This window comes from Astyanax mexicanus, chromosome 4, assembly GCF_023375975.1.
Source record: "Astyanax mexicanus isolate ESR-SI-001 chromosome 4, AstMex3_surface, whole genome shotgun sequence".
In the NCBI taxonomy this organism is placed as follows: Eukaryota; Metazoa; Chordata; class Actinopteri; order Characiformes; family Acestrorhamphidae; genus Astyanax; species Astyanax mexicanus.
In genome coordinates this window covers 22,235,980-22,262,381 of record NC_064411.1, presented here as the reverse complement: position 1 = coordinate 22,262,381, position 26,402 = coordinate 22,235,980, and the positions used below count along the sequence as shown (strand labels likewise).

The 26,402-nt window shown below is 37.8% G+C and overlaps 4 protein-coding genes across 4 annotated transcripts in view; 2 read left to right on the top strand and 2 right to left on the bottom strand.

Annotated features, from left to right (window-relative positions):
• LOC125801287 (zinc finger protein 239-like) overlaps window positions 1-26,402 on the top strand; it is a 262,488-nt gene that overhangs the window by 35,050 nt on the left and 201,036 nt on the right. The gene's annotated exons all lie outside the window — the stretch shown is intronic.
• The window catches only part of LOC125801267 (zinc finger protein 271-like), a 251,973-nt gene that overhangs the window by 43,885 nt on the left and 181,686 nt on the right, over window positions 1-26,402 (top strand). The gene's annotated exons all lie outside the window — the stretch shown is intronic.
• LOC125801291 (zinc finger protein 239-like) overlaps window positions 1-26,402 on the bottom strand; it is a 327,337-nt gene that overhangs the window by 277,148 nt on the left and 23,787 nt on the right. The window lies entirely within an intron of this gene.
• The window catches only part of LOC111189489 (NACHT, LRR and PYD domains-containing protein 12-like), a 382,248-nt gene continuing 379,089 nt past the window's right edge, over window positions 23,244-26,402 (bottom strand). The window contains exons 13-14 of the mRNA XM_049477064.1: window positions 25,236-25,282; window positions 23,244-23,976 (exon numbers count right to left, since the gene is read on the bottom strand). Coding sequence (XP_049333021.1) covers window positions 23,390-23,976; window positions 25,236-25,282 — 634 coding nt within the window. The 3' untranslated portion in view covers window positions 23,244-23,389. The remainder of the gene's footprint in view (window positions 23,977-25,235; window positions 25,283-26,402) is intronic.

The window sequence follows — 26,402 nt, the reverse complement described above, 5'->3', positions numbered from 1 at the left end:
GTTCTCTTTCAAGCATTTATTCAGTATCTCAGTATGGGATACGCCCCTTTCGCGTATTCCTCAGGTAGCCCTGGCTAAAAAATGTAAAACTCCCTAGTTCTAAAATAGATACACTAATAAAAACAGTAATAAATAAAGTCTTATAAATGCATAGTAATGGTTTAAAAGAGTACTAAACATGTTCAAAATAGTCATTGTGTTTGTGTAAATAGTTTAAAAAGAAAAGAAAAGCCGTACAGAGTACATATTTCATTTTTTCTTGTGTTAATGCAAGAAGGTTAGCTAAAAGTGATTAAGGGATCTACTGAGGGAGAAGTGCACAGGTGAGGGTGGAGTAGAGGATTGGAACGGGCCCGCCCACGGGACGAGAGAGAACAGCGGAGATGCGGGAGTAGCAGCGCGGGAGAGGCGAGGAGGAAAAAGTTCCTCACAGGCTGAACTAAATTCACTAATAATCAGTATTAATTAAACTAACCGGTAGTTTTAAGGACACTGAAGTCCATACTGAGAGTGTGCTGGTGGATAAAGCTGGGATAATCTCTCTATAAGTAAAGTTCTGTTAGCACTGTTAGCTTAGCCAGCTCGGCTAGCTGTGTTTAGCCTCGTGTATTAGCTGCTCTGCGCTAGCCGTGAACTCTCCGCTGCAGCGCCGCTCCGACAGACTGTTCCCCGGACTGACTCGCGCTCTCTCCGCCTCCACTGAACACCAGGACCGCTAACACTGCTAACCAGAGAGCGCTCTGAGTCCCCGCGTGGATCAGAGTTCCTCTGAGGGAAAACGCTCCGTGCTGCAGGACCCCGCGCTCTGCTCCCGCTCATATTCACTGAATCTGAGGTAAATCTGAAACTCTTATTTCTGCTCGTTAGAGTAAAGCGGACATTAAGCTCCGAACCAGACCTGCACCGTTTAGTTCTGTTCATTTCATCTATAATTCTGTTCTTTATGAGTGTATTCTTTAGAGTGGGCCCACATATTTAAAGGGCACATGAAACATTTCAGTTTGTACAAGTTTTCTAAGGGATTAAATATAATGGGATTTTTTATATAAAATGTTTACACACTAAATTATAATATATTTATGTTTGTTACGTTTGAGCTAGGGCGCCGCCATGTTGCCCGTGCAGCACTGGTGACGTCACGAGGTTGCTTGGTGAAGAGCCCAGTTACAGAGCTAGCGTAAAAGAGCTTGTTGTTTGTGGAGATTATGGATGAAGACGAAGCTGAACTAGGCTAAGATGGAGCATTTACTCAGAGATCTTTCCTGTATAAACCTGAGCAGGACTTTTCAGATGCTTTTCGAGAGAGAGACGTTTTTAGAGTGTCTATTCTCTCTCTACATGGAGCCGTGCAGAACCCTGCAGCGCGTCCACAGCAGGTACTGGCATCCAGTTAACCAGCTATTTTATATACATTTAGCTATTTAACATGTAAAGTCCAGAGTTCATTAAGACTGAATAAAACGTACATGATTTAAGTGGATATTGAAACACACAGGCGCTGTTTGGTTGATAAACCGTTCAGTTTAGAAGTTAGAAAGCTTACTGGGTACTTAGCTTTATCTAGTTAGCGTTAGCTAGTTAACTAGCGTTGGCTAGGTATGGTAAGATAGCTAGAAAAGTAGCTAACGCTAGCTATGTTATCTTTTAATTGTCAGTTTATCTAGACTTTCGGTAACGGTACCTCTCGCTGCTCTGCTGGGTGAGCGCGGTGTTCTCGTTCCGTGCGGCTCACAGCTGCTGCTCTCATAGTAACGTTACCCTCAGTCGGACGGTCTGTACATCCCAGCTGATCAGAGGAAAAATAAAAAACGGAGGAAAAAAGCCTTGGACTGCAGCTTATTTATCCGGCGCTTATGCTCCTGACTCAAACCCCTCTCCTTCACATAGTCCTGGTCTAGAAAGTGCTCGCTCCTAACCCCTAGCATTGCAGCTAACCGGAGGATTCTCGCGCTTCAGCGCTGCTAGCCACCACTGAAGAACAGCTGTCAGAGGCGAGGTATGAAAGTGAAAGTAAATATTTCTCATTCCTCATCCTATTAAAATTCACTACTCCCAGTATTACTACACACAGGGGCAATACAGTCCCCCTCCGCTCTGCATTGAGTTTTGGTCTAGATTTTATTATCTATTGAGGAATTAATTTACAGTAGACTCATAGATTATAGTAGTGAGGCATTCCAGAACCAACCTCGTGAAGTCACTTTCGGCGCTGGGACAAGATGGCGCTGCCCTTACTTAAAAAAAAATACATTTAGATTGCTTATTATTTTAATTCTGCTTCACTGACAACTTTTAAATGATCAGATTTGTTAGAGTGAAAATACACAATAACGGTGATATCATTTTTGTGGTATATCGATATGTATTATTTACAGAATCTGTCACGGACAGGCGTTTTACTGGCGTCAGCTCGCCGCACAGCTGAACACAATCAGCCTCCGTAGCTGGACTATCTCTGTGCGTGATGATGTAATCACATAGGCACGTAGCCAGATAGGCTAGGCTAGGCTAGATTTGGCTAGGCTAGGCTAGGCTCGGGTCCGCTACGCATCTAAAATGCCTCGCGCTGGAGCCAAACGGAGCCGGGACGAGCGGATCCAAGGCTAAGGTAGGCTCGGTTCGCATCTGAAATGCTCCACGCTGGAGTGGAACGGAGCTGAACCGAGCCGAGCCGAGCCTAGCCTCGGGTCCGCTCGGTCCGCCCACGGGTCCGCTCGGTCAGCGGTCAGTCGCGGGTCCTCTCGGTCAGCCGCGGGTCCTCTTGGCTCCCAGCACGGGACATTTTTGATGCAAAATGAATGCCCCTGCCGCTTCCACAAGTGATCAATTGAAGGAGGGAGGTCTAATTCAGTGGTGAGGATTTGGTTCAACTCTCGAAGGTCTGCTAAACTTCAGTTTGCTGCCAATTGTGCCGGAGAGTGGAGCAGGTTAGCAGCGGTAACGTTAAAACATCTAATCTGTTCCACCACCTCAATCAGTTCCACTACATACAATATTTTCCTTATACTGGCTGAATCACTTTTATAGCGTATGTTGTAAGTTATTTAAGTTATTTAAAGTTTATGAATCCTTTAGGTTTGTTTATTTGACGGGGATATCATGTTCCTTTTATGTTTATAAAGAGTTGTATTTTGGCTGAAGCACTTTTGTAGCTTATATTGTAATATTATATAACAATTTATATAACAATTATATTGTTATTTATAGTTGATAAAGCCTATAGGTTTGTTTATTTGACGGGAAAATCTTGTTGTTTTTATGTATATAAAGGCTTCTTTTATTCTTTATCTATTATTTATTCTTTTTTTTTAGTTGAAACACTTTTGTTTTGATCTGTTAAATTTGTTTACAAAAGAATAAGAAGCTCTGCTTCTGTCCTAATTTAAAGTTATTTTTATTGGTAATAGTTATATAGGCTTATGTTTGACAGGGATGTCATGTTTTTATTTTGCTATATGCAAATAAAATTGAGCATTGATTTATCTTGACTATTTTTTATTTCTTAAGTATTATAATGTTTTCGTGAAAGGAGGTTTCAAAGACTTAAATTCAATTTTCAGACAGTAGTAGGTACATATTTCCATTGCAGGGATTCTTCGCAGTTTTCTGTGGCCTGCTAAGTATTTATATCGATATCGAAATTATATCGTATCGACCGAAATTAAGGAATATATCGTGATATGAATTTTGGCCATATCGTCCAGCACTATGCTGAGAGCTGCTTCTCACTGCTCAGCGACCACACTCGCTGTATCACTACTGGGTTGCCAGATCCCTCTTAAAAAGTCCACACTAAACTGATTTTCTTCCCGCGAGACATTTTATAAATATAGTCACGTTTTAATTGTGAGTTGTAATTATGTGTAACTATGAGTTGTTCAGTTGGCTAGACTTTCACACTACACGACTGATTAGCAACACAGTCACATATTACACTATTTTTCACCACGGGAAATCGCAGACTTACCTGGCTGCTTTCCTAAAACACGTTTATCACAAGAACACGCCAGAACTAAACACATGAGAACTAGCAATGCCATGCCAGAGAATCTCTACAGATGAGAATACCTACTTGCAGTAAGTCCCTACTGCTAAAATGAATGGGTGCATTTGAAGCAACTGATGAAGATCAGTTGATAAATGTCTGAATATTTTATATGTACTTATGTTCTCAACACAGAACTATATCAAATGTTTCAGCACAGCAGACATATATTTTATTATTTTAAACTCCAGTTACAAGCATTTTAAAGCTAGATGCAATTCCAGCATTAGCTCACAAACCAATCAGTTTACAGTAGCAGACATGCTAGTGTCTTTACCATATAACACCTGTTTACTGTAGAAAAAAAAGAAAAATACAGGCATGCTTTCTTTGCTTTTTAGTAAAGTAAATTAATTTACTTTATAAAAAAAGTGTGTGTAAGTCAGTAATTTAGAACATTTAAACTCCGCTGATATAGTGAATTATCATGTGATCTGTGTGGTGTTCAGCTGCTTTTGGTTGAGCGTAGAATCGACTTACTCTATTCAGAAGTCAGTGATCAGTGATTCAAAACATTGTTTACAAGCTTGTACGTTCATATCACGCTCTGACCATGTGTAAACATAGCCGCGGAGAAACTTGGACAGTCGATTATAATCCAGAACGCGAGTTTCTGACTGGGAGGCGCCAGTAACCAGTATAAGACTGATAAACGCTTAAGAATTGAGCAGCGTTTTTGCATATTTTAGATTAAAAAAATGTCTGTATGTAAGATATGAAAAATCGCAATTACCATTTTGAAAATCACATTAAAACTGTAATTCGAACTAGAAAAGGCAAAGTTCATGAAGGAACTTTAAGTTGGCTTGGAAAAGTACGCTGATAATGTTGAAAAGTTAAAATGGTTGCTAAGCTGTTTCTGTCTGAAGAGTGTGAAGAGTGGTTGCTATGCTGTTATGATACATTTAAATGTTAAATTCCAAAAAGTTCCAAAAAACATGTTTCAAAAACATGGTGGAATGCTAATTATTGTCTGATATAGGAATGTGTTGATAAGTGGTTGCTAGGCAGTTGCTAACGTTTTCCAGGTGGTTGCTAACTGGTTGCTAGGCAGTTGCTATAGTTTCTAAAGTGGTTGCTAAGCTGTTAGGAAGTTGCTATTGTATTCCAGGTGGTTGCTAAAGTGTATATAATTGTAGTAAATCTGTTTAAATACTACTGATGATGTATAAATCAGTGAATAGTGTAGTAAGGCTTCACTGGCTCCACCTAAGTCTTGCTCCACCTAACCACGGCACCATCTTGTCCTGGCCCCAATCCTTGCTCCACCTAAATTTTGTTCTTCATCATGGCTCTACTGGCTCCACCGCCTGGTTCAACTTAATCCTGGCTCCACCTCTTTCTGACTCCTCCACCCAAAACACTAAAAACCAAAAGGCACATCAATGCTCATTTGACATTTTACAAAAAGCACTTAGATGATGTTCCACAGTCAGACCTATCCTACCAAAGTTTAACATGGTTGAACATTTTTGTACTGCACTTAATGCACATTAAATACTACTGCTGAGGTTAAATTCTGTAAATAATGGATAAACTGGTGTACCCTATAAAGCTTTGTGAATGCCATGAACAGTAAATCTGTTTAAATACTGCTGATGATGGATAACACTTTGATTTTGTGACTAAACATGTAGCTAGCTATGCTGTGTGATTACATTTTACACAGCCACGAAGATAGCTAGATTTTTTCTTTTTGTCAGATAAGCCACTGTGCTAACCGCAAAGTTTATGCTCTTCCTACAGAGCCCTCAGTTAAATGATTCAACATAGCTAGATATTACTCACAAAACAGTAAAATAATAATTATTAAATCAAGTAAAGCTGGTTGTTCATAAAGAAAATCTTAACATTGGATTTTCTTTTTTTTTATTGAGAATCACGGAAACAATTCAAGCAAAATATACCAACATACAGCAACATACATATAAGTTACATAAGAATTGGGGGAGGGGGTAAATAACTGATTTACCAGCGAAATGCCTGCAGAGAACCACCAGCTGAAAACTAATGATTTGTTCTTCTTAATATATTATAATTATTCCAAATAGAATATGGGTGAGGAGTAAGTTAGATAAAGTTAGATCATTTTAAAGGAAGTTTAGCTATGTTAAAATTACAAAGTAGGATAAATTTAAGTCCTCCTAATTTAGAAAAGATATATGCAGGTATAAAGTTCTAAAGTTCAAATAATTAATTTGGAGTTTTGATAAATTGTTTTATCCAATTTATTTCAAAAGTGTTGTTAAGAGTAGGGAAATTAAGAAAATTTAAGCCACCAGATTTATAAGTATTCATAATAACTTTTTTTTAATGTAATGGAATTTATTTTTCCACATAAGGATAAATAAAGTATTATCAATAGTCTTAGCGATCTGGTCAGGGACATCTAAAGAAGAAGCTGCATAGGTAAGTCTTGAAATTCCCTCAGCTTTAGTTAGTAGAACCCTACATCTTAAAGACAAGTCCCTTAAAAGCCAGCAGTTTAATTTCTTCTTCATTTTTGTGAAAGGTAAATCAAAGTCGACTTTACTTCTCATTTCTTTATTCTTGCAAATAACAATTCCTATATGTTACTTATTCCTTATGGGTATGCCGCCAGTTTCTTGTACCAGGTAGACTTTTATTGGTAATAATTCACATTTGTCAATATTCAGATGAAGACCAGAGGCTGCTGAGAAACTCTGCAACAATCTTATAGCAATGGGTACCTGACTAAAGTCTCTCAAAAAGAGTGCAGTGTCATCTGATAATTGACTAATTACTATTTCCTTGTCTGCAACAGCGATACCTTTTAAATTGCTTGAATAATATGAAAATGTTACAAGTAAAAAAAAGGTACAGGGAAATTGGGCAGCCTTGTCTGATACCACACTGTATCTGAAATCTAGGTGAGGAGCCGGATTTCAATATAACACAACAATTTTCTTTATTAAACATAGTTCTGACAGCTTTATCAAAATAATCTCCAAAACCAAATTTGTCTTAAGAATGAAAAATAAACGCATGTTCAATAGAATCAAATGCTTTATAAAGATCCAGAAAGAGAATAAGATTATTATCAGTGTCACGTCTGGTGCTGTTAGCTCCTCTGTCCCTCTCACACCAAGCTCTAACGGAGGTTCTCAGGTCAACAACTACACTACCCAGAATGCACCAACCGCTGACAACACGCATTCACCTGGTCACGTGACACCTCACCTGCTTCCTCCAGGAAGTCCTGAATATTGATTACTGGCACTATAAAGGTGCACGCCAAACAGACTTCAGTGCCGCGTATTGTAGGTTATCCTCGTACAAAGCGTTACTTATCTCTTGTCTCAGTTTACTTGTGTATGACCTTGCTTTTTGTTTCTCGACGCCGATTTTTGCCTCTGCCTTTGATATTGGATTGTTTGTGTATGACCTGGACTGTACTTTCACCACCGCCTCTTGGATTATCTCTGATACTGGATTGCTTGTGTATGAACTCTGGACTGTCTCTCGTTTATGGTATGGTTTTGTCTTCATTGCTCTGTCTACTGGTGATCACCCTTATTTCTGTATCGACCCTGATTACATCTGTTTATTATTATAATAAACATACTTTGTTTTTATCAGTATCTGCGCTTGTCTGCTATTCTGTTCTGACCATGACAGACAGAGCATAAAGCTGAATAATCTAACAAGTCCAAAATGAATCTAATGTTATTTGAAATGTATCCATTTTTCATAAAATCTGATTGAGCTTCATCAATAATCACATCCATCACATCTTTAATTCTTTTGGCAATTATTAGAGCTAATATTTTATATTCATTATTTAACAGACATATTGGTCTCCAATTTTCCAGCATCAAGGATCTTTTTTAGATGATTCGATGACTTCTTCTAAAATAATAGTATCATCACAATATTCCTTTTGATATAGATTAATAGATTTACCACTAGGCAGAGAATTTAGGAATACACCCGCAGAAATTTCACAGTATCTAGATGTATATACATTACTGTAAAAGTGCAGACAATATTTACCCATTTTAGTAGGATCCTATTTTAGTAAACACCCCATCAATATTTAGTTGCTGGATTAAATTATTTGTAAAATGAGATTTCTCCAAATTAAAAAAATATGCAGAATTTTTTTCCCCCAATCCATCTTTGTCTGGACCTAACAAATGCCCCTTCAGCTTTCTTTTTATAGAGTTCATCCAGCTCATGTTGCAGTTTCAGCTTTTCCCCTTCATTCAGATGTTCTTATGCCCCTGAAATTAACATTAAAATCCTAGAAATAATATTATCCTCCTTTAATTTACCTAATTTAGCCATTAGACTACCATTGACCTTGTCTGTAGCCATATTACACTGTAGCCATATTACACTGCAGCCATATTACACTGTAGCCTTATTACACTGCAGCCATATTACACTGCAGCCATATTACACTGTAGCCATTATTGACTGACTGTAAGCTGCTGAAAAGAGGCTGAAAAGAGCTGAGAGACAATATAGAAGAGAGAAAGCAGTTTTAGTACTTCTTATAGTTTACTGTGTGCACTTACTATATTCCACCTCTTAAACAATTTCATTCTGCTTTAATATTTATAATAACCAATTAACTCCATTCAGCCCCATTCATTTTGGACTCCCTCGAGAGGTTTGCTGATGTAACAGCGAAGATTGGAAGAGGGTAGGCTCTCCATAAGGCCCTTATTTCCTCCTCGAAAACTCTTTTTAAAGTATCCGGGTAGAAACAACGCCATTCATCTCTACCAAACAATGAAAAAAAAATTTTTTTCAGTTTATTTTCATATTATTATATATTTTTTTAATCAATTATGACAGCGAAAAGGCATCACGTTGTCCCAAAACAATTTACCATTATGGTTTGTTCTCTCTTTGCATATTTCATAGTTGAATCGTGGGTAATACAATGTAGTGAGTGAAGCTGAAACGTTATTAATAAAACTGCAAAAACAAAATCATAATTATCTGTTTCTGCTCTTTTGTTTCCACAGAATGTTTTCACGGCCAGCACCCTACAACAGGGAGGCTCCAATGAAAGTGAAATGCATTGCAAAACAAGTGGTGACAAGGGCAGAGAGCTGGGAGACGGTGGAAGGCATGGTAGTAGCAAAGGCGAGTAAAGTCATAGTAACTTGTGCGTTGTCAGATGGCGAGCACTTTGTACTTGCTCATCTGAAAGATGCAGATTGTGACGGCATAGATGAAGGAATGTTGTACTTCATAAAAAATTCTAACTTGACTTCTTGTTAGAGAGAGGACAAGTTATTCTTCACACCATCCACGGTAGTATACAAAGCAGCCAACGTATCTGTCACACCCGAATTAGAGGCTCGCTGCTAACAAGCCGTCTACCCCAATTCTAAAGACCCTGAAGAGCCATTGAACGGAGAGGATATTATACACTCCAGGGGGACGTCATTAAAGTGAGTGGTTTACAGAGTAGGTTAAAATACAAAAAATGGCTCCCTAACCCCTCATTAGTATAGCGCTATATAGGGAGAGACTATTTAGTCCACTAAGTAGTTGGACACTCCATCATTATCATGTGCTAGCACCGGTTGCATTAACACAAATTACAGAGTGGCTGAGCCGTGCTTTAAGCCATTGTATGGATCCATGTTTCAACACACACACACACACACACACCTTCCTTATATTCTAAAGAAATGCTGATAAAGCTTGCGTAGTAAGCTGCGCTGTTAACTGTAAATCATGATGCATTGTGGGTGTTTATAGTGCCCTCAAAATCACGTTTGAAATCCACTTTATGATGATGTAAAGCGGTTACAACCCATCTGGGTCCAACACACATCAAGCTGCCTTTTACAGAACCCGAAGAAGAGAAACTTGTTACAGAGTTTTCTTCCCACCATGGCAGGGGTGTCCAAACTAGGGCCCGTGGGCCATTTGCGGCCCGTTTCCTTTTTTGGAGCGGCCCGCGAGGTATTTTAGAAATGGAATGAAAGTTGGCCCGCTGTTAAGCAGGTTTTTATAATGTGAGATTCAAAGTTTGATCGCTAGGTGTCAGAAACGGGCCAAAGAGTCAGAGAGTGTGCATTTCTAGCGCAGAAAAACAGGCCAAATAGTCTAAAAGCGGAGAGGATGCGCATTTCTAGCACAGAAAAACAGGCCAAAGAGTCTAAAAGCGGAGAGGATGCGCATTTCTAGCACAGAAAAACAGGCCAAAGAGTCTAAAAGCGGAGAGGGTGCGCATTTCTAGCACAGAAAAACAGGCCAAATAGTCTAAAAGCGGAGAGGATGCGCATTTCTAGCACAGAAAAACAGGCCAAAGAGTCTAAAAGCGGAGAGGGTGCGCATTTCTAGCACAGAAAAACAGGCCAAAGAGTCTAAAAGCGGAGAGAGTGCGCATTTCTATTACAGAAAAATGGGTCAAAGAGTATAAAAGCGGAGAGTGTGCATTTCTAGCGCAGAAAAACAGGCAAAAGAGTCTAAAAGCGGAGAGAGTGTGCATTTCTAGCACAGAAAAACAGGCCAGAGTCTAAAAGCGGAGAGAGTGCGCATTTCTAGCGCAGAAAAACAGGCCAGAGTCTAAAAGTGGAGAGAGTGCGCATTTCTAGCGCAGAAAAACAGGGCAAAGAGTCTAAAAGCAGAGAGAGTGTGCATTTCTAGCGCAGAAAAATGGGGCAAAGAGTCTAAAAGCAAGTCAAGTAAAATGGTGTGTAAATGAAATAATCAGGAAAAAAATATTATTTAAAGTGGTATATTTCATTATTTGTTTTATTACAAAGTCTGTGGCCTGTGACTTCAAATATATTTCTCCTTCTGGCCCCCAACAAAAAAAGTTTGAACACCCCTGCACCATGGCATACTGCAGTGTCTCGGCACCATAGATGGGACTCACATTGAAATGAAGCAGCCATCCAAAAATTCAATGGACGATCTAAACAGAAAAGGAAAATACACGCTTAATGTACAAGCTGCATGTGACTATAAGTAAGTACAGATTCATTGACGTGGTAGATAAATGGCCTGGAAGTGTCCATGACACTCAAGTTTTTTTCAACTTTTCCAATTCAAAGCTGAATACGCACCTAAAGAGTGGCAAGATCCCTGCCTTTAGAAAGCAAATCATGGAAGATGAGGGGGCAATTCCTGTTTTCCTACTCGGCGACCCAGAATACCCCTTACTGCCTTACCTCATGAAGGAGTGTGCCAATGGTGGATCTACCGTTCAGGAACAGTACTTTGGCTTAGCCTTGTGTAAAGCAAGAATGACCATTGAGTGTGCTTTTGGCCGGTTCAAGGCAAGGTTTGGAGCACTGAGAAGGGCAATGGACATAAATCTTGATGACCTCCCTTTTGTGATCTGTGAATGCTTTGTTCTTCACAACTATTGTGAGTCCAGAAAGGAAATGGTTGATTAAGATTTTGAGTTTGTAAAACTTGTAACTGCGTTTAAAACAACTGCATGCACAAAAATCCAAATCCACTAATGAACTGGAATGTACAAACTTGAAACAGAAAGTAATATTAATAATAATTCAAATGTACAAATGTGAAAAAATATTTTAAATATATATAAATTATATATTTTTAATTTGTAAATCCAATCTCCTGAATGTGTGAATCAGTACTGCTCAAATGGCTTAAGCTGGGTCAGACCAAAAATCACATAGAATTTGTGAAGTTGTAAATGTGACAGTGGGTGTTTTTCACTGTGGAGCTAAAAATCCTCTCATTCATCTTCTCTGCTGCGTGTGTGAAGCTCTAGCTGCAGTTGCGAATTTTATACCTGCTTTCATGCTTAAATACTTTATATTATGCTCTTTAACAAAGACAGACATATGGTATAGCATATTAATACGTACATAAATTAATATATATATATATTATATATATATATATATATATATATATATATATATATATATATATATATATATATATATATATATATATATATATATTAGTGAGCAAATTAGCTGAATGAACCCAGGCAAAGCAGCAGACAGAGGCAGGTTTCAACGAAAAGAATCCCGTAGGGCATTTATTTTCAACCATAACACAGCCGGGGGAGGTTAACTCACTCTACCACTGGGTCGGTTCCAGGATCGTCCTCCAGCAGGTAAGTCCCAATCAACCTTCTAGAAAGCAGAGAACAACAAGTCAGAGTTATGAGGAGCAGGGTTCAGCCAAACCATACCCAACTGAGAGCTCCCAGAAGTGGCTTTTTTAAAGGTCCCTCTCCTCTCTCAGGCAGCGCTGATCATGAGCTGCCAGCCGTGTCTGATCAGTGCTGCTGCTTCCAGGTCACATGGGTTCGGCGCTGTCCAGGTGCTGAACTTTCAGCTAGGCTCCTCTTGACAGCTCTGTGTTGTCGGCGCTGTCCAGGTGCTGAAAGCTCAGCACGAGCCCTCTGGCTTTCAACACGCACAGTACTCCCAGCTGCAGAGACCCACCCAGTGTTCTGATTGGTTAAACAAACCCCGTAATCTGATTGGTCTAGATCAGGCATGCCAAACTCAGTTTGGCTCTGGGGCCGGATCCAGACTTTCTGTTCTCAGGTGGGCCGGATCAGTAAAAGAATGTCAACTCCAAATATTTAGCTTTGTTTTTCAGTACTATGCTTTATTATTCAGCCTACATTTTAGCCTACCCTACATATTATAATCATGGATGAAAAGGGATCTTTTCTAAGCACAACACATTTATTCATAAAACAATGGAAAAAAATGATTTTCATGTTTGGCGGTGAATGTGTTAACAACTGGTTTATTTTAACAGTTGAGTGAATGCAGTTTTACACCTGAACCAACTCACCACATCAACAAACTCAAGTGGGAGCTATGAAAAAAAAATTTTCACCTTAATCGTCATACTGCTTTGAAATAAATAAAAAAAAGAAATACAAAATAAAAGTTATAGCAGTGCATGGGCAATAAGATTAGACTACATCAGATCAAACTACTAGGCTGGGCCTACTGAAGCTGAGAACATACTGCACAATATTAACTGTCTTTAATATGAAACCAGATGAATCTTATTTTTAATGATCTGTATTCATGAGTGCAAACAAATTTCGTGTCATCACACTTTTTCTCTCTCTCTCTCTCTCTCTCTCTCTCTCTCTCTCTCTCTCTCACTGCATTGCTGCAGTCTACTTGCTGCTGTGGTGAAGCAAGATTGCCGTGTCTGTGCTGCATGCGGGACATTTACTGCCCTCTAGCGACCGGAGAGAGCATTTAATTTGTATTCATTTAAAAAAAATGTTTGACATGCCTGGTCTAGATAAAGCATTCCTATTGGTCCATCAATCAGGCGTAAAACAGGGTCGTAATTCGCAACTGCAGCCAGAGCTTCACACACGCAGCAGAGAAGATGAATGAGAGGATTTTTAGCTCCACAGTGAAAAACGCCCACTGTCACATTTACAACCTCACAAATTCCATGTGATTTTTGGTCTGACCCAGCTTAAGCCATTTGAGCAGTACTGATTCACACATTCAGGAGACTGGATTCACAAATTTAAAAATATACATTTATATATATTTAAAATATGTTTTCACATTTGTACATTTGAATTATTATTATTACATTCTGTTTCAAGTTTGTACATTCCAGTTCATTAGTGGATTTGGATTTTCGTGCATGCAGTTGTTTAAACGCAGTTACAAGTTTCAGTACATTTGTGACTTCTGTTTTACAAACTCAAAATCTTTATGACCCTTTTTTGACTCCATATTAACAGAACAGAGCGACAAAACCAAGTTAGCCACTGGCAACCTATAGGGCCATCTAAAAAAAATATATCTTTATAAAGGAACTTTATTTCAGTAATTTAGTTCAAAATGTGAAACTTGTATATTATATAGATGTATTAAACACAGAGTGATCTATTTTAAGCGTTTATTTTATTGTTGATGATTTGGTCTTACAGCCAATGAAAACCCAAAAATCAGTATCTCAGAAAATTAGAATATTATATAAGACTAATTGGTACTTTGGGCAGTTTGGGCAGTGTGCCAAGTCCTGCTGGAAAATGAAATCCACATCTCCATAAAAGTTGTCAGCGGATTTTGTGGGAAAACAAAACTGCACTGACTTTAGACTTGATAATAAAACACAGTGGATCAACACCAGCAGATGACATGTCTCTCCAAACCATCACTGATTGGTGGAAACGTCACACTAGACCTCAAGCAGTTTGGACTGTGTGTCTCTCCACTCTTCCTCCAGACTCTGCTCTCTTGATTTACAAATAAAATGTAAAATTTACTGATGATCAGTGATGGTTTGGAGAGACATGTCATCTGCTGGTGTTGATCCACTGTGTTTTATTATCAAGTCTAAAGTCAGTGCAGGATTTCATTTTCCCACAAAATCTTACAGCACTTCATGCTTCTCTCTGCTGACAGCTTTTATGGAGATGCAGATTTCATTTTCCAGCAGGACTTAGCAAACTGCCCACAGTGCCAAAAGTACCAGTTTGACTTATATAATATTCTTATTTTCAGAGACACTGATTTTTTTTTTTTGTAAGCCAAAATCATCAACAAATAAAGAAATAAACACGTAAAATAGATCACTCTGTTTTTAATACATCTATATAATATGAGTTTCACATTTTAAACTGAATTACTGAAATAAAGTAACTTTTTTTTAGATGGCCCTGTATTGTTAACAAATATTGTTGTTGTTAAGGAACTATTTTATGATGCAAATAACTTTGAATGAGTTCATGATTCTATAAAGAAACAGACAGTTTAGGAACTATTTTTAACTGTGTAAAATAAAGTCTCTAATAAGCCCTTTATTTTTTAACAGAAATGTGAAGGCGCAAAAACAACCGAACTTGAGGATGTTGGGATCTCCACAAATGCCACAAATGACACCCTTCTCCTATGTGCCAGTATGGAGGAGCTTGTGGTTCCAGCAGAAATTTGGTCTGGCAACATTGATGACATTGTCCCTTCTTTGCCCCTCACCATTAGGGTCACCATGGAAGGAGGGGTAATTTGCGCCCTGGACAGCCCAGTGTTTAATGAAGTTTAATTAGCGTTGTTTGTTGATACTGTTCCTGAGTGGGTTACTTTGTGGTTCCTAAGTGGTTGTTAATGAGTCCATGTTTCTAAGTGGATGCTGAAGTGTCAAAGCTTGTTTATGTTTTACTACAGGGTTGCAAATATTATATATTTATCTTTACATTAAAATATACTTTTAAAAAATGTTTAAAAGTATCTTAAATCATTTGATGTGAAGATTAAATGCAATGTTTGGCTAAATGATGGGGATACAACTGGGTAATATGGCCCAAAAATATAAACTTGGTGAAATGACAAAACATTTACTTAGTTTTAAGAATACACGACTACAAAAATTATAAACATGATATGACAATTGATATATTAGAAAATACAGGAATTTTATTCAGACTGTAACAGAAGCCAATGATCCAACATCTAGAAAGGGAAAGTTTAATAACAAACTTTAAATTGGCTTGGAAAAGTGCACTAATAACATAGAAAAATAAAATGGTTGCTAAGCTGTTTCTGTCCGAAGAGTGAACTCCAAAAACTTTTGGTTAGACGCTAAAATCCAAAGACAAATGTCTTTGGTTAAATGGTTGAATGCAAAGACTTTGGCTGATAAAGCCGTATCCAAAGACCTTTGAATAAATAATTAAATGCCAATATTTTGGCTGATAGTGTGAGATAAACTTGAAAAACCTACAAATGTTGTTTAACATTGTGTTACACACAATTCATAAAGTAGTAATATTTTAATAATTGTAAAGCTGGAATAATGAGTTACGGTTAAGGTGTTGCATTATCTAACTAGAAGGTCTATGATGTGATAACTACATAATGTCACCTGTAGGTGGCAGTAAAGCAGTAAATGACCAGTCGAACCTTAAAAACTCCTTCTTTTTGAAGTGAACTTGATTAGTTAATAAACTTTTCATTTTACCCACTGAAGCACAAATAGTCTAGATGGAAACAGGGGTCCACGAGCACATAGTGGATTTTTTTTGCCACCTGTTTTGTCTTAATCTTTGAAGCGTGTATTTTAGGATTCTGACAGGTAACAGGATGAAATAATGTCCCATGACATTTATTTTTAACCCTTTAATAGATCTATGCCAATTCCAAACCAGAAAAAAAATATGAAGAAAATGGCATAGCAGACAAATGAGCAGACAAAATTCAACGGAATGGTTATTTTTAAGTTTTTGACACATTTTAAATCAATTCTGGGACAAAAAATTCAAACATTAGCAGAAAATGTTAAGTTTGGGGGTGCTTACCAAATTTTGTGTAAAACTAAAACACCTATAAATCCATAGTTCCTGCTATTATTCTCTTCAATTACACAGATGCTATGTTACCATTATTGTGCAAAATGTAATATTGTATTGTGAGGTGCACTGTAGTTGCTTCCCCTAGTCTTGTAACAAATTGCTGAAGCACTGATATTTTAATTATTGAAAATTTTATTTAGTGTAGGATTTGGACTTGTCCTATCAGAATAATTTTTGTTTCAGTGGACACAAATTTACAAAATACATTCATTACAAGTTTGTTATTTAGTATGATTATTTTTTTTACTTTTTTTATTTGACTGTGATTTATTTTAGCCAATATGGAATCTGCAATGGATATTATGTCATTTAATTTATGGATATTAACTTAAAAAAAGAACATTTGCACACAAACGCACAGTGTACAGAATTTGTAGTTACTTAGCTCATGTTTTTTTCCTCTAAGAATGTTTGCAGTCGTTGTGTTTACTAAAAAAAACGAAGTAGACGTGGTTCCAAGCTGTTGGTTGAGTGCAGACCAAAAAATATCATTCTGGCCACCCTTTAAAAAGCCAAATCATGCAAAGGCAGCAGTGGTGAACCAAGAAGAACCAGATGAAAACTGGGATGAATACCTTGTAAAGGTATTGAAAATATATGATATGTGACTACTTACTTACTTCCTTACTGCACTTCACTCCAAAAGTTCAGTTGTTCATAGTTTGACACCTTTCAATGTAATTATTGTTTTTATATTCTATATGTAGACACCTATGAAATGGCAAGAAAGAAATTGGTAAAGGCAACGAAAAGAGATGCTCTTACAACATCAGAGGAGTAAATCTCAAGAAGGCACAGAACGTGAGTAGACGCTTTTATGTTATTTTTGTTTAACAATCAACACAACCTAATAATATACGTACAGCTAATTTTACCATGGCATTATGCCGATTCTGAATAATCCGGAGTTCATGCCAGGGCACACAGACCCAGGTTTTAGTCATTGGAAGAGTGTGGGTATATGTCGTGTAAAAGATATATTTAGAGAGTCAACTAATATAGTAATGTATTTTGAACAACTTGCTGAGAAATTTAATTTGACTAAAGAGCATTTATTTATTTATTTTTTTAGATTTTTACAACTTTTATTAATAGAAAGACCACTCTTAATACTATGGTTACATTATCTGACATAGAGAAAGCAGTCCTGAACAGTCCAGTGAAGAAACAGATATCTGGCTTCTACTTAATTGTAAGTTTAACTTCTGAAACCAATACAGATGACCCTAAGCAGATCTGAGAGAGAGAGCTGTCAGTTGTTTTACTTGATGATGATTGGAATGAGATCTGGGATCAAGCTAAGAAAACGTCAGTTTGTAATAAAAGTTGAACTTGTTCAGCTCAGAATAATCCATCGTTTGCATATTGCACCTTATATGAAGAATAAGTTTGATCCAAAATGCTCTCCTTACAGCCCAAACAAGGGAAAAGTCCAGCTGACCACAACCTTCTCAACAGCGGTAGAGAAAATCCCAGACCTGTGAGTTCTGACACGGCCATTAGCGCCCCGGAGCCAGCGGTGAACTGAAAAATGCCTGAAACATGCCTGAAAAATCTGCCTGAAAAAGCCTGCACAGAACCTCAGAGGCCACACAACAAAAGGTCACCTAAGCTGTGTCAGCCTTAAAGGACAGTACAGTTTTATAATAACTGTTCCACCATTTTCCTTGGTAAGTTAGCTTTCAATTGTTTGTTCCTAATGTATCTTCATATAGTTCAATGAGCATTTTATTTGACACATTACATAAATACAACTGACTTATTGTATTTGATGTGATTTTGTTTAATAAACATATTGAAATTGTTCATGTCTAGATAATTGGTTGGCTATACTCTACAGATTATTATAAACTCAAATAAAACTACAAACAAAAACTGTTTTTCAAACATATCAAATATACTAATAAATGTACTACAGCTCCTTCTCAAAAAATCAGCTTATTGTGATAAAGTTCATTCTTTTCCATAATGAAATGATAAAAATTAAACTTTCATATATTTTAGATTCATTGCACACCAACTGAAATATTTTAGGTCTTTATTGTTTTAATACTGATGATTTTGGCATACAGCTCATGAAAACCCCAAATTCCTATCTCACAAAATTACCATATCATGAAAAGGTTCTCTAAACGAGCTATTAACCTTATCATCTGAATCAACAAATTAACTCTAATCACCTGCAAAAGATTCCTGAGGCTTTTAAAAACTCCCAGCATGGTTCATTATTCCATACTCACTTCAAACCATAATCATGGGTAAGACTGCCGACCTGACTGCAGTCCAGAAGGTCATCATTGACACCCTCAAGCAAGAGGGTAAGACCCAGAAAGAAATGTCTTAATGAATAGTCTGTTCCCAGAGTGCTGTATCAAGACACATCAGTGGGAAGTCTGTGGGAAAGAAAAAGTGTGGCAGAAAACGCTGCACAACGAGGAGAGGTGACCGGACTCTGAGGAAGATTCCAGAAATTGGGGGACCTGCGGAAGCAGTGGACTGAGTCTGGAGTAGAAACATCCAGAGCCACCGTGCACAGGCGTGTGCAGGAGATGGGCTACAGGTGCCGCATTCCCCAGGTCAAGCCACTTTTGAACCAGAAACAGCGGCAGAAGTGCCTGACCTGGGCTGGAGTCTGGAGGAAGACTGGGGAAAAGGAAATGCCAAAATGCCTGAAGTCCAGTGTCAGTGATGGTCTGGGGTGCCATGTCAGCTGCTGGTGTTGGTCCATTGTGTTTTATCAAGGGCAGGGTCAGTGCAGCTAGCTATCAGGAGATTTTGGAGCACTTCATGTTTCCATCTGCTGAAAAGCTTTATGGAGATGAAGATTTCATTTTTCAGCAGGACCTGGCACCTGCTCACAGTGCCAAAACCACTGGTACATGGTTTACTGACCATGGTATTACTGTGCTCAACTGGCCTGCCAGCTCTCCTGACCTGAACCCCATAGAGAATCTGTGGGATATTGTGAAGAGAAAGTTGAGAGACGCAAGACCAACACTCTGGATGAGCTTATCGAAGCACCCTGAGCCTCCAGAACACCTCAGCAGTGCCACAGGCTGATTGCCTCCATGCCACGCCGCACTGAAGCAGTCATTTCTGCAAAAGGATTCCCGATCAAAGTATTGAGTGCATAACTGAACATAATTTTTTGAAGGTTGACTTTTTTTGTATTAAAAACATTTTTCTTTTATTTGTCGGATGAAATATGCTATTTTTTTTAGATAGGGATTTTTGTTTTTTCTTTACTTTTTTGCCAAAATCATCAATATTAAAACAATAAAAGACTTGAACTACTTCAGTTGTGTGTAATGAATCTAAAACATAAAAAAGTCTAATGTTTATCAGTACATTACAGAAAATAATGAACTTTATCACAATATGCTATTTTTTTAAGAAGGACCTGTAGATCTTTATATATTGCAGTAGAATTCCTGTCCTTTTTTACCGGATCTGATCAGAACAAGTCAGTCATTTGTAACAGTGCTAATCTCTTTGTATCCAGCACTGGAGAGAAAAGAACTGGTATCAGATGGAGCTTTGAGAAATTGCAGGTCCTGTGATGTTCCTCGTTCTTCTCCTTTAGAGAATGTGGGTGTTCCACGATGATGTAAATTTACATTTTTCATTCTCAACTCACACAAATCCTACCACATACCTTATTCTATTCTCAACTCACACAGATCCTCCACATACCTTTCCCACGGGTCTTAGGTCAAAGGTCACGGAGTAAGTCTCCAGTGATAAATTATGTGGAAAGAAGAAAACTAAATTGTGTAGTAAGTATGGTATCGCACAGGAGTCTGAATGGACTCAAGACCAATGCTTCACAGCTTTGGGAAGATGTGTGCAGAAAAAAGATCTTGAAGGGTGTGTTCAGATCTTTAGAGAGTGGCATGCTCTGTTAATGACAGAGTTTTGAGTCTCAACGTGATCACTACAATAAAGAAGCTTCTCCTCTCGGCTCTGCTCTCCTGACTCTTCTCTTCTCTGAACAAGAAAGAAACTCTTCAACAACGAAGACATCGGATTAAACTGTCGTGTCGTGATGTGACGTACGTTCCCAGCCTCTACAAGATCTTTGATGAAGTCCTGGGTATGTGAATGAGGCAGTGTTAATTTTGACAACAAATTTTGATTTGGTTTTAGCCATAGTCAAAGTTTTAGTCCAGTTTTAGTCGACTAAATATCATAAGAATATAGTCGACTAAAATTACATTAAATTTAGTTGACTAAAATGTAAAGGGTGTAAATTTTTCATCAGTTCCCTTGAATTATTAACTACACACTTATGAAAATTAAACATTTATGAACCAGTTGTGTAATATTGTTAATGTTTGAATGTGAAATATATTTTTTATATGATTTAATGTAAATTATTAAATATGTTTTTTTTTATCTGACCATGGGTACTGAGAGACCCACACTGATTGGATGACAACCCCTCTTTTCCTGCATCTCCACCTTCACTAAAGTAGTAGTGATTGGATCTCTTCCTAACTGGTCCCTACCTTTCACAAGAGTAAATCAGTTCTGATTGGATGTCGTCCCTGCCAAACATTTTTATCTCGTTTTTATACGTTGACGAAAATGTCAGTTAATTTTGTCTCAATTAAATTTTTCATGCTGTTTTTATTTAGTTTTCATCTTGGAAAAAAAACTATGACGAAAATTATTTGTCAACGAAATTAACATTGGTGCGCGCTTCTGACGGAGGGTGCTTTTCCTGGCAGGGGTGCTGAATTCAGCACAACACTGGCTTTACACTCGATGTCAGTGATGAGAGCAATAAATCGCAAACAAAAACATTATACTGCAATAAAAACGAGTTTTGGGATTTGGGTTATCAAACGTTTATATTAACTGCTGCCAAAAATGAAATGTTAAGTTACATTCTTTTAATAAAAAGACACCGTCGTTAATAAATCGAATAAATATACAAAATAATAATAATAATAAGCAAATCTGTTTTATATATTATATTATTTTAAATATTAGGTGATCAGTTTTTGTCATATGTGTATACAGGGTTCCCACAGGTCCTTAAAAAGTCTTAAAATAACTTAAATTAAAATCTGGGTAAATTAAATTGTCTTAAGTTTACTGGAAATTTGCTGTAGGTATTTCATTCTCAGACAGTGCGTTTAATGCACATGGAAAAACACAGTGGCCAGCTAGCTAACATACTAACTTTAGCTAACTAAAGTGAGTTCGCTAACATTAGCAGGGATAGAACTAAGGTTAGCAGAGAGCTAGCTAATATTAGTGGCGAGTTAGCTAATTTACTAACTTTAGCTAAATAAAGCGAGTTAGTTAACGTTAGCAGGGATAGAACTAAGGTTAGCAAAGAGCTAGCTAACATAATACCTTTAGCAGCTAATATACTAACTAGCTAACATTACCAGGCATAGAAGTAAGGTTAGCTGAAAGCTAGCTAACATTAGTTGTGAGTTAGCAAACATACAGACATTAGCAGCAAGCTAACTAATGTTAGCAGCAAGCTAGCTAACATACTAACTTTAGGTAGCTTAAACTATCGTTATCAGGAATGGAACTAAGAATAGCACAGAGCAAGCGAACATTAGCGGCGGGTTAGCTAAGATACTAACGTCAGCAGAAAGTTAGCTAACTTTACCGGAGAGAGAACCAAAGAAATTCGGACTATATTTTTGTGTCTTAAATTATATTTATTGAGGTCTTAAAAGGTCGTAAAAAGCATTACATTTGACTTTTAAAATGGTGCAAGAACTCATTTCACACGCATTTTCTTTTTAAACAGTAAATGTAATGTGGAATATTATGTTTAGGTTGTAAAGAGACATCTGGTTGGATTTAACTAATAAGAAACAGGAGTACAGATAAAAATATATTTTATTTATTTGTGATTAACAGTAATTCTGTAAATGTTGTTGTAAGTCACTATAAGGTGGATTAAATTCTTTTTTAAGTAAATGTTTCCCCCCCAATATAAAACCCGCTCCTACACCTTTGGTTGTGAGTGTTTATAAAGTTGATATTTTTAAGATGAAATGCTGTTTTTGAATCAGGTATTCTTGATGAAGACGTGTTCTGGAGCTCAGTGCTGTTTTTGACAGAGGAGAAGATTCTCCTGTTCAGCCTCCAGCGTTGTTGGTGGAAAAGAGGTATCTGTGCTGCTGGGTTAGTGGATTTCTGCTGTAACACTCTCAGCTCTCTTCAGAGAGGGCAGTTAGTTAATTAGTTGGATCAGCTGTGTGTAAATATGCTGTAAACGTATGGTCGGAATTCACTGGTGTTGCGCTGAAAAGAGTCCCCTGCCGATCTCTGCAGCTGTGCTGTAGCATTAGCTTTAAGCGAAATTCTCTAATTTTTAGAGAAAAAAAAATTAAAGCAAATTTTTCTCATTAAGACTCTTTAACGATCCCGTAATTCAGAGGATCCAGTGATGTTTAGGAGATGAATGTACACAGAATAAAACATACAGGGGTTCTGAACATATTTATTTACTACACAATGTGATAGAGGACAGTTTTTAAAAAGCTCATTAATTTTCCTCATAGAGAAAAAAAAACGCTTAGACACGGAAGCCATACGAGAACTACAGAATGACGCAGGATTTCAGTGGACTGTACTGCAGCTTTGTTGAGGGACAGACGCTGTCATGGACAGGACAAGACAAGACAAGATGAGACAAGACAAGAAACTACAACAAGCAAAAGACCAAAAATCAGAAATGTTAATTACACCACCCAACTCGACTCCAACTTCCACCATAATCTGACCACACAAAGCAAACACACAAAAAATCATCAGACTCCTCTTCACCTTTCTTCATTTATTTAGCTTTATTAATATGAACCAATTTTACAATAAAATAAAACAATAATAACAGTAGTGAATAAAGATAACAGTAATTAAAATAAAGGTTCTGGAAAAAATTACAAAATCATCTGTATAAAATATTTACATACTTATATTTATACACACATTCTCCCTCCTACAAACACTCACACACACACATTGAATCTCTGTTACACACAGGGTTATTCTATCTTACACAGACGCACTGAGGAGCCAGAACTATAAACCAAAAAACCTGCATAGAGGGGCTGAGTGAAGGTGGTGTAGAATGTGTGTAAGTGTGTGTGTGTGGGTGAGTGTGTGGGTGTGTGTGAGGGTGTGTGTGTATCAGAGGAGACTCTGTAGAAGGACAGAGTGCCGGAGGGACAGTCCACATACACTCCTACTCTCCTACAGCCGGAGGGAGGAGTGGAGAGATCAGTGCTGTTATTATTGTGAAGAACAGAGTAACTGTTATCAGTGCAGATCAGACTCCAGGAGTTTATATTTCCTCCAAACCCACAGTCTGATCCTGATCCTTTCCTGCTGATGGTTTTATAACTCAGAGCTACTTCAGCTCCTCCCCACCCGCTCCACTCAGCCTCCCAGTAACAGCGTCCAGTAACACCAGTAACTCTCTCTCTACTCAGAACCTGCGGATACACATCAAATCTCTCTGGATGATCAGGATACGACTGCAGCTCCTCTCCCCACTCCACCCTTCTGTCCTCCTCACTCAGAGAGAGAAGACGCTGCACAGTGTTCAGATCCAGAGTGAAATCACAGAACCCTGAACACAAGAACACACACAGAGTGTATTTATTGTGTGTAGTGTTATATTTAGTGTGTGTAGTGATATATGTAGTGTGTAGTGTTATATTTAGTGTGTGTGTGTGTGTAGTGTAGTGTTATATTTAGTGTGTGTAGTGTTATATTTAGTGTGTGTGTAGTGTTATATTTCGTGTGTGTGTAGTGTTATATTTCGTGTGTGTGTAGTGTTATATTTAGTGTGTGTGTAGTGTTTGTGTGTATGTAGTTTATGTGTATTTGGGTGTGTAGTGTGTGTATGTGTGTGTATTGTGTGTAGTGTTTCTGTAGTGTTATAGTTAGTGTCTGTGTGTAGTGGTATGTTTAGTGTGTGTGTGTGTAGTGTGTGTGTGTTTATTGTGTGTTCGTAGTGTATGTGTGTAGAGTGTTTGTATATACTGTACGTGTGTTTAGGTAGTGTGTTTGTATTGGGTATATGTAGTGTATGTGTATTTGGGTGTGTATTGGCTGTATGTAGTGTGTGTTTGTGTGTATTGTTCGTATATAGAGTGTATGTGTTTGCATGTATGAGTGTTCATGTTTGTACTTTGTGTGGGTGTATTGTTTGTTTGTAGTGTGTGTGTGTATGCGAGCAGTGTTGTGCGTGAACGAGTTCAAAATAACGTTGAACTGAACGCAACACCTTTTTTAATAAAGAACTTGAACGTGAATTAGTTCACATTATGTGTCATGAATGGCAGACATCACTGTAAATAAGCGTTGGCTAGAGATCGCGTAGCGCGCGCGAGAAAGAGAGAGACCGACGACGAGAGCGCGGAGTGCGAGAGAGAGACCGACGACGAGAGCGCGGAGTGCGAGAGAGAGACCGACGACGAGAGCGGAGGGCGAGAGAGAGAGAGACCAATGATGGGAGAGAAAGCGCTGCAATAAAAAAAATGGCTAGTGGAAGTGATGCACAGAGAGAGACATCGATTCTCCTTATGAACATTTTCATCACCTGGTAAGAAACCCACAATTGCAGTGTCATGAGCAAATGTCTACAATGAGCAGTTTCAAAGAACGTATAGTGATTTCTAGCTTGTAGTGTGAAAAAAGTATTAATGAACTGAACTTTGAACTAGTTCAGAATTAAAATTGTTAACTTTGAACGTGAACTGTTCATTTTGAGCATGTATGAACTGAACTTGAACTAGTTCAGAAAAGTTGTGAACTGGCACAACCCTGTATGCGAGTGTGTGTGTTTGTGTGTGTGTGTGTGTGTGAGAGAGAGAAAGAGCTTACATTTTTTTAATCCAGGTTTGATTCTGATCTTCCCTCCATGTTCCACTCTAAACATACACACACACAGATCAGCAGTGTGAGATTTTTAGAAACAGATTTATAAAGAAATACTTTGCGTGAAAACGAGCGAACATTTGAGAGAGGTAAAATTAGTGATCTCATGTGGTAAAGTACGGAACTGCAATGCACACTGCAAAAAAATCAGATTAAAAACGGAAGATTAAGGAAGATTAGCTCTTACTACTTATTCTGATTTATATGCACGATATGTAGTATTATTTTTATTAGAGCTTTTATTCACAAATTGAGAAAACATGTTACAGTGGTTAAAGTCCCCAGGAGTGACTGAGCTACAGAAATTACTCCAAAAGGGCATGAACAACTCATCCAGGAAGAACCCAGAACAACATTTAAAGAACTGCAGGTCTCACTCGCCTCAGTTAAGATCAGAGTTATTGATTCAACAATAAGAAAGAAACTGGGTGAAAATTGTCTCCTAGATAAGATAAAATGGCAGTTTCTTTTGGGCTTGCAGAAAAGGGTTAAACTTTACTAAAGTATGTTTTTTGCATTCATATTCATACCTGAGTGGACTCCTGCCACAACAACTGTTTTAATTGGACCATACATTTTTCACAGAATTATTGTGCAAAAATTATTTTATCATGATTTAAAAATAATTTTAAGCCACTGGTCATAAGAAAACTTCAAAATTTTAAAATGTAACACAGGCAACATTTTTAAATAAAGCCAACAAACCAACTCAATCACATTAATGGGATGAAGGGCTCTATTTTAGTGATCCATAGGTGAGCTGTCAGCCATGCACCATGCAGCTTGATTTAGGGTGTGTCACTGTGTCTTCACAATAGGAAAAGTTGCGCAAAAGAGGCTCAAAATGTGCAAAACGCGTGTATCGTGAAATAAACCAATCACCATGTCGCTTGCAATTCCCTTTAAGAGCCAGGTGCGGTCTGACTTTTGCATATTGCTATTTAAATGGAGCAGCTACCTGGACTTGTCCAATGTTTTTAATCGGCGTAGATATATTCAAAATCACCATTGCTGTTTAAACAAGACAGGTGAGGAGCATGCAAATACACTGAAGGGTGGGAGTAAGATAGCAATAAGCATCAGGACCACCTTGCACAGGGTGTAGGTTAGGGC